General features: G+C 41.4%; 1 protein-coding gene across 1 annotated transcript in view; it reads left to right on the forward strand.

The window, feature by feature from the left end:
- The window catches only part of LOC119427646 (phospholipase D1), a 47,467-nt gene extending 44,653 nt beyond the window's left edge, over positions 1-2,814 (forward strand). Inside the window, exons 10-11 of the mRNA XM_037695283.1 lie at positions 835-952; positions 2,052-2,814. Of these exons, the coding sequence (XP_037551211.1) occupies positions 835-952; positions 2,052-2,276 (343 nt within the window). The 3' untranslated portion in view covers positions 2,277-2,814. The remainder of the gene's footprint in view (positions 1-834; positions 953-2,051) is intronic.
- Positions 2,815-9,584: the final 6,770 nt, after the last annotated feature.

Raw genomic sequence — 9,584 nt, forward strand, 5'->3', positions numbered from 1 at the left:
CTATCTATCTATCTATCTATCTATCTATCTATCTATCTATCTATCTAGCTTGGTAAGTAGGTAGGTAGGTAGGTGTGTGTGTGTGTTGGGGGGGGGGGGGGGGTAAACTGGACATCCCTATCACTAGAGGAAACTATGCTACCTAGTTTTTATTGTGCTTGCAAGTATATTTTCCTTAAATGATTGGCGTGGCCCTTGGGGTGGCCAAAGGTGTGTCCATAGTGATCAAGGTCCCTTTTGGCCACCCTCTGGTGCTGCCATTGTGCCTTGTGGTGGATAAAATTGCTTCCTCCACTTGCCAGGATCAGTGACCCTGTTCTGCTTTGGACAAAGCAAAAAAAAAAAAAAAACTTTCTTTATTCCTAAACAGTACACAGTGTTACTCATGGGTAGCCATGTGAATATCTTGAACCAAAAGTGTAAAGTTTACTTGCAATTTCGGACCAGAAAAACAATTATCTTGAAAACGATTAACCTTCACTATTCAAATCCCTCATTGACTAGGAACATCGGCGGAACGCTTGTGACTCAGGTGTTTCACAGGAGACTGTTACCACAGGTGTTAAGATCCTATGATGGTTAGATTGCTCACTGTTGTGTCTTGTTTGCCAAAACCTGTGGCTTCTGAAGGTAATGGTTGAGGCTTTAAAGCAAAGATGCCGAATGGAGTGCATGCATCCCATAATTTATTTTAATCCAATTTAATATCCAATTAAATTTCAGATTGTAAGGCAGCATACAAAAACAATTACCAAGAGGATGAATTCTGTTTAAACTACTATGATCACATTAACATTTCAGTTTTTCCTCTCTTTGACATCACCTACTGAACAGGACTATCCTTGGAGGCCACACGGACACCAGCATCGATCTGTTGGACCCCATCAGTGACCGGTTCTACAAGGAAGTGTGGATGACTACATCTGGACGCAATGCTACTATTTATGAAAAGGTAGAGTGCATTTTTAGATTTATTAGGTGGGTTTATATTGACTTTAGTTCGTCTGAATCGAGATTGGAAATCATTTTGACAAGAAACTGTTTAAACGCATGCGGCAAAATTAGTCTTTTTGTGTGTGATATTGTCCAAACATTAATGTTTAGTCAGAAATTAAACAAACTGATCTCTCTATGTATATATTATTTTTAAAGTCATCTAGTGTTCCTTACCAATAAAGAAAAATAATCATTCTTATATATTGTTTTTATTGTCTCTAATCACTGAGTGTAAAGGGGGAATTGGAAATATCCTCTGTCCATCTGTGAATTTTGTAAACATGATAACTTGAAAATAAGTGAGCTACCAACTTCTATTTTGGTGTGTGACTGCATCTAGATGTAAAACAGGTCCCTGTCAAAATGTTGTTTCTAAGTCACAATTGAAGATGGCTCCTACCATACATTTGTGAACTGGCCACCCCTATCATTTGAACAAACTATCCTTTCTAGCTTTTATATTACTTAAAAATATAGTTTCCTCAAATAATTGAGATGGTCCTTAGGGTGGCCGAAGATTAACGGAGGCCAAGGCCACCATTGGCCACCCTCTAGCTCCATCATTGGGCCTGGTGGTGGATAAAATTGCTTCCTCAACTTGCAAGGATCTGTTACCTTGACGAAGTAAAAAAACAAAAAAACAAAACTGCCTCATTTCAAAGTCTACAGACATTCACTATTCAACTTATTCAGCGACTAGAGATATTGGAGTACCACTTTGTACTACTAATTTTTAGAACTTTTTTTGGATGCTAAAAAGATGAGGAATTTGTCTGTGATGTTATCTTAATTATCGGGGACTGCCTGAAAACAACTACTTATGTGAACCAGGTAAACTTGCTCACTGAGAGGCAGCCGCTCTACCAACTGCACCACCATGCTGCCCCACTTAATTCTTGTTTAACAAATTACATATACATGCAAAATATCGTGGAGGGGGTGGGATGTCTTTTATAATCCATCCATTTTTTTCATTTTCACACTAAATATTGATCCATGTCAGAACCAACACACATATGACAAAAAACAATATTTGTATATGTGTTTTGTTGCAGGTGTTCCGTTGCCTTCCCTGTTCTCTGGTGAGAAACATGTCTGAGCTGGAGCAATTCCAGTCAAAGCCTGGTTTGGCCCAGACCGATGTGGCCCGCGCTCAGGAGGAACTGCGCAAGATCAGAGGGTTCCTTGTCCAGTTTCCTCTAGACTTCCTGTCTGAGCATAACCTGATGCCCTCTGTTGGAACCAAGGAGGCCATGGTCCCAACTGAGATCTGGACTTAAATGGCTTGAATTCCCTATGGTTTGAAATATAATAAAAGCAGAGACAAGAGTCAAATTTGCTACCTTCTAGTTTTAAAGACAGAGAGCCAGTGATAAATCTCTCAAATTTCCCTATACTGAAGAACACTACAAAGCAAAACGCTGTAATTGGGGACTTCCTCACGGCAGCCTCCTACCATATTATTATCCACCTGAAAAGGGTCTTACTCTTCTATCAACGTTAATGTGGCCTGAACCACGAAGTGTACCCCCACAAATGTTATATCAAAACAACCGGCTCTGCACTGTGATGTGTGCTGTTGCTATTACTGACGCTCCGAGTTACCATGGCGACATAATTTGCAAACAAAGACGCCATTTTTCTAATTGAAAAAGCCTGACGGATCTCTTCACAGCTTCTAACTGCCACAGTGAGGTCACATGGCAGAGTCAAGAGGTCCCTGAACAAAACTCAGTATGTCATCGAACAAACTCTTCCTAACACCACATCTTTTAAGATACATATTATAAATCAAAACGTATAAATTTTTGTTGTCTTTCCACTAGTATTTCTTGTTTTGGCTGTAGGAGTTGTATTTTTTTCGTGAGGTGCTTCAGAAAGCAGGAAACAACCATTTATACATTGTGAGAAGTGTTAATAACTCATCATTTTTCTGACATACATTGCTGTAAAATGTAATATCAAATATCCAAGATGGCTGCCTTAGCTGAAAGGGAAAACATTTAACTCAGCTATTATAAAAGATATTGAGCTGAAATTTGGTGTGGTTGTAGCTGAGAACGCCTCCATCACATTCTGAAGCCAAATCAAAATTCCAACATGGCCAACTTAGCTTAAAAAAGATAAATGACTATAACTCTTTGATTCGTCATCATATTGAGCTGCAATTTGGTATGGTAGTAGCTCAGAGTGAACCCCAACACATAGTACTGTCAAACATTTTAAATGATCGCAAAGTGGCAGTCCCTGTCAAAGCTTCTCCAGGAAATTTCTAGTTTAAACTTGATGTACAGTACGAAGCACAACAACAGTAACAACAACAAAACTGCTTTAATAAGTGCTTACTCACTGCATTAAAACTGAAAGAAACTGTTGGTTTTAGACACTCGGGTGAAGAGAGGAGCTGAGCTGTCAACTGATCACTACCTAGTAGTGAGTTGGGTCAGATGGTGGGGGAACATGCTGGACAGACACCACAGACCCAAACGTGTAGTGAAGATTTGCTGGGAACGCCTGGCAGAAGAACCCATCAAAATCGATCTTCAACTCACACCTCTGGGAGAGCTTTAACCACATCCCAGCTGAGACAGGGACATTGAGACTGAGTGGGCCATGTTCTGTGCCTCAGTTGTTGAAGTTGCCTTGAGCTGTGGACACAAAGTTCTCTGGGCTTCTCGTGGTGGTCATCCTCAAACTCAGTGGTGGACACCCTGGGTTAGGGAGAATGTCAAGCTGAAGAAAGAGTCCTATCGGGTCTTGTTGGCTGGTGGGACTCTGGAGGCAGCTGAGGAGTATCGGAGGGCCAAGTGGTCTGTAGCCTTGGCTGTTGCTGAGGCAAAATCTCGAATGTGGGAGGAGTTCGGTGAGTCCTTGAATAGAGACTCTCAGCTGGCTACGAGGAGATTCTGGCAAACCAACAGGCGGCTGAGGAGGGGAAAGCAGGTCTTTGCAAACACTGTGTTCAGTGAAGGTGGGATGCTGTTGACCTCAACCAGTGATGTCATCGGGAGGTCAAAGGAATACTTCTTGGACCTTTTCAATCCCACCGGCACATCTTCCATGGAGGAAGCTGAATCGGGGGGATTTCAAGGTTGGTCTGTTCATAACCGTGGCTGAGATCACTGTGGTAGTTAAAAAGCTCTGCGGCCACATGGCTCTGGAGATAGATGAGGTTCACCCTGATTTCCTTAAAGCTCTGGATGTTGTTTGGCTGTCTTGGTTGACATGCATTTGCAACGTTGCATGGACATTGGGGACAGTGCCACTGGACTGGCAGACTGAGGTGGTGGTCCCCCTCTTCAAAAGGGGGACCAGAGTGTGTGTTCCAGTTATAGGGGCATAACTCTCCTCAGCCTCCCTGGTAAGGTCTATTCAGGGTACTGGAGAAGTGAGTCCGATCGTTGCTCCAACCTTGGATCCAGGTGGAACAATGTGGGTTCTGTCCAGGTTATGGAAAACTGGATCAGCTCTTTACCTTCACTAGTGTCTTCAAGGGGTCATGGGAGTTTGCCTATCCACTCTGGATGTGCTTTGTGGACTTGGAAAAGGCCTTCAACCATGTTCCTCAGGGTACACTGTGGGGAGTGCTCCATAAGTATGGGATTGGGAGCCTGTTTCTATGGGCTGTTCAGTCCTTATACAAGTGGTGCGAGAGTTTGGTTCGCATTGCTGGTAGTAAGTCGAACCCCTTCAGGGTGGGAGTTGGACCCTGCCAGGGCTGCCCGTTGTCACCAATTCTGTTCATAACTTTTATGGACAGAATTTTTTTTTGTGCAGCTAGGGGGCAGAGTGATTCCGGTTCGGTGGCCTCAGGAATCTATCTCTGCTCTTTGAAGATGATGTGGTCCTGTTGGCGTCATCGTGCCGTGATCTCCAGCGCTCACAGGAGCAGTTCACAACCAAGTGTGAAGCGGCTGGGATGAGATTCAGCACCTCGAAATCTCAGGCCATGGTCCTCAGTTGGAAAAGGGTGGATTACTCTCTTCAGGTCGAGGGTGAGGTTCTGCCTCAAGTGGAGGAGTTCAAGTATCTTGGTGTTTTATTCACGAGTAAGGGAAGAATAGAACATGAGATTGACAGAGTGATTGGTGCAGCATCTGTAGTATTGCAGACTCTGTACCGGTCCGTTGTGCTGAAGAGAGAGCTGAGCTGTAAGGTAAAACTTTCTGTTTTCAGTCTACATTCCTACTCTCACCTATGGTCACAAACTCTGGGTAGTGACCGAAAGAATAAGATTGCAGACACAGACAGCTGAAATTACTTTCCTCCACAGGGTAGCTAGGCTCCCCTAGAGATAGGGGGAGAAGTTCAATTATGCGGAAGAGACTCAGAGTAGAACTTCTGCTCTGAGTCTTCTGCTCCATGATTCAGTCAAAACAAAAAACATGATTCAGTCATCTGGTAAGAATGCTTCCTGGGCACCTCCCTCGATGCTTCGGGCATGTCCAACTGGGATAAGATCCCAGGGAAGACCAGGATACACTGGAGAGACTACGTCTCTTGGTTGGCCTGGTAATGCCTTGGAGTCCTCCCAGAAATGCTGGAAGAGGTGGCTGTGGAAAGAGATGTCTGGGCCTCCCTGCTCAAGCTGCTGCTCCCAAGACCCGACTTCAGAACAAGCGGAAGATAATGTATGGATAGAAACTGTTTGTTCTGGGAATCAATTTCAAGCCTGGATGCTCAATTTGAACTGATCACAGCAGATGTTTTTAAGGGACCATGAGGAGGTAGTAAAAACATTTTGATGATGCTAATAAATTGTCAGTTATCAACCAAGAAAAAGAAAAAAATTCATATATGGGAATGCTTTTGAGTCATTAAATTTGTAGATTTGGTAATGCTTTGTGAAGAGACGTTGAGCCCTCAAATGTTAATCTTTTTACAACATCTCTGTGTTTGATGGTCATTATCTTAGTTTTTTTTTAATTCTGAAATGGCACATGATCATTAAACTGTATTATTAAAAAAAGCCATACAACTTGTACAAAGAGAACACTTGGTGTACATTTTGTCAGGTGCAATCAAAAAACACACCTCAGTTTGAAATTAAAGGAAGGTTCAAATCAAAGTACAAGTGGCTAAATATGATAATCAGGATGTACATTTATTTTTTGCTCAGCAGATGGAGCAACCTGCTTGAGAAAAAAAATGCACATACATTTAACAGCAATGATTGCTAACAATATTTTCCAAAGGGCCATTTTTGTTATGGCTAGTTGTCAAAGGCAAAAAAAAAAGCACAAATAAATAAATAAATAAAACTTTGAAAACACAAACATAACTTTAATTCAAACAATTTTACAAATATTCGTCTAAAACTTGGTGCAATATAGCTAACAGTGATTCACATTTTTCAACAGTGCATGAGATCATGACATCAGGGGCCAGAATGGTGCAGTCAAAGGCCCTCAGACTGGAGCTTGCAGGTGTGTAGTATACATATCCTGATGCATGCTCAATAATCCAGGTAGAAAAATCCAAAAAAGTTCAATCTGGTCCTCTGGACATTCAAAAAAAACAAAAAAAAAACTAAGCAAAAAAAATATAGAAACGTTTCGTCTCTCATCCAAGAGACTTCCTCAGTCTGAGGTGCTGTTTTCAGCTCAGTCTCTTAAATAGCACCTTCTCAGAGTGGATCAACCAGTTTGCTGCTGACAAACAAAACCAGCTGCTCACATGGTCAAGAAGGACCATCAGCCTAACAATGGTTGGCATTTAGTTGGCAGCTCAGAACACCACATACAGAACACCATGGACTTTGTGGACAAGGTGAGGGATGTCATCATGGAGATTGATGAAACAATGGTCTCTTTTGATGTCACATCACTCTTTATGTGCATTCCTGTTGATGATGCAGTAGAGGTGGTCAGTTTAAGATTAAAATCAGACACCACTCTGAGCAGCAGGACCACGCTTTCCACAGAACAACTGTGTCAACTCTTGAAACTGTGCCTGCAGTCAACCTACTTCACATATGGGGAGCAATATTATAGGCAGAAACAAGGGTGTGCTATGGGGTCTCCAGGTTTTCCTATTGTTGCCAAACTGTACATGGAGGAGGTAGAAAAGAGAGCCTTGACGTCCTTTTCAGGGACACCACCAAGTCATTGGTTTAGGTATGTTGACGACACCTGGGTTAAAATTAAATCTCAGGAAGTCCAACATTTTACTGACCACATCAACACTGTGGATAAATGCAACAAGTTCCCACTAGAAGATGTAAAAAATGGCAAGTTGGCTTTCTTGGACTGTGAGGTCTCAGTCTCTGATAGAGGACATTTGCAAACCGAGCTGTACCGCAAACCCACCCACACAGACCAGTATTTGCAGTATGACTCCCATCACCCATTGGAGCACAAGTTATGAGTCATCAGGACTCTGTATCACAGAGCAGACAGCATCCCCACTAACTCAGGAGACAGACAGAAGGAGAAATCCTACACAAAACAATGTGGATGTGGATGTGTGTAGAGCAATGTGGATATCCTAACTGGGCCTTCCTGAAAGCAGAGAAGAAACCCAAACAGGACTCCAGTCAGCCATCAGGTGAAAAGGAGGAACCCAGACCCAGACCAGTGGTCATTCCGTATGTTGAGGGAGTATCAGAGAAACTGAGATGTTTATTTTCTAAACATAACGTCCCAGTGACTTTTAAACCCCAAAATACATTACGGCAAAGACTGGTTCATCCCAAAGATCCAGTCCCCCGGCACAAACAGAGTAATATTGTGTATGCTGTTCAGTGTCACGAGGGCTGTGATCAGTCTTACATCGGGGAAACTAAACAGCCACTGGCCAAAAGGATGGCCCAGCACAGAAGATCAACATCATCAGGCCAGGATTCTGCGGTCTACACTCATCTCCAGGCCAGCGGTCACTCTTTCAAGGATGAAGATGTTCACATCCTGGACAGAGAGGAACGATGGTTTGAGAGAGGAGTAAAGGAGGCCATCTTTGTGAAAAGAAATCGTCCATCATTAAACAGGGGTGGAGGCCTCCGGGTTCAACTGTCCCCCTCTTACATTGCTGTGATTGCTAGTATCACTCAGCCCTCTGTGAATAGTACACAGCCATCAGTGTGCTAATGAGCCATTGTTAGGCTGATGGACCTTCTTGACCATGTGAGCAGCTGGTTTTGGTTGTCAGCAGCAAACTGGTTGATCCACTCTGAGAAGGTGCTATTTAAGCTGAAAACAGCACCTTAGACTGAGGAAGTCTTTTGGATGAGAGACGAAATGTTTCTATATTTATTATTATTTTTATTTTTTTAATGTCCAGAGGACCAGATTGAACTTTTTTGGATGTGTAGTATACAGTATTGGGATGGATAACACCTCTCATGTCCTTGTGTTGGGTTTCTATTGTTTTTTTGTTTGTTTGTTTAATTGTTTTTTTAAATATCAAATAAAGTTTATGAGTCAAATAAAAATAAGAAAAATATTTTAAACTGCTCCTTCTCCTCCTGTGTTTCTGATGACACAGTTTGTATCTGACTGGAAGAAGACCAGCATTTTCAGGTTCCTCGTAATGCTTAATGACTCACCGAGTTTCAGGTTTTTATGCACTGAATGACAGCTCATTTATATTAGCTTGGAATATTTGTCACACAAACCTCATCTGAATGTGAAATTTTGAAGATAACTAGATTTGGATTTGGCATGTTATACTTTAAGACTTTGGGGAATAACTGGCACATGATTAACAGTGTTGTCAGTCAGGTTAAAAATCAGCATCTAATTTTGCAAAAAGCTCTTGTTTCACGTAAGTTCTGTACAGAACATTTCTGTTTAGACATCTATGTCACATATATACTGTAGTTTTTGAATCATTGGTTGTGATTTAAAAGAAGCAGGCTGTCAGAAGATTTATGGAAACTTGAGAAATAATGATTTTCATTTTTAAATGGGACCAGATCTGCTGATATGTGTGATAAAGCTTGGAATCAATGTAATCTTTGTTTCTGATAAATGTTTATTGCATATATAGTTTTGTTTATTCTTGCTGTATTTGTCAAATAATTATTTATAGAATATAAATAATTTACACTCTTAAACATTGTGTTTAATGGTTGTATTTATAGTTGTGCTTTTGTAAAGCTAACTTCTGTTAATTTTTATCAACCACTATGCAGATGTAACTTTGAACTCTGTAAACTCTTCTTGGTGTCTGTTTGCCATTTGAGCATAATCCAACGTATTCCTAATTTCCACCTGTTCATTTTAAATATTGCAATTAAATGGCTGAAAACAAACAAAAAATGTAATTAAATCATTGCTCTTTTTCTGAAAAATACATCACAATGAATGTTTGTGAGGTGTGATCCAATCGAGACTAGTTTTGTGGCTGCTTTAAAGACTAATAAAATCATTCCAAGAATAATAATATAAATGAAGCTTGAAAGTAACAAAACAATAAACCTAATCATCTCACCTCTCATGCATGTCTGCACTCGTTTGACACCTGTCACCTCGCTCAAACCAACAGCAATCTGGCCTCACTAAAATATGGCAATTCAAGCCTGAGGACTTTCAGTTGAGGAGATTAAATCTCCCCCGTGCACGGTTCAGATCAAAGCCTGGAGGTTCAAG

The sequence above is a fragment of the Nematolebias whitei genome, chromosome 21 (genome assembly GCF_014905685.2).
Source record: "Nematolebias whitei isolate Nwh7 chromosome 21, NemWhi1, whole genome shotgun sequence".
Lineage (NCBI taxonomy): Eukaryota > Metazoa > Chordata > Actinopteri > Cyprinodontiformes > Rivulidae > Nematolebias > Nematolebias whitei.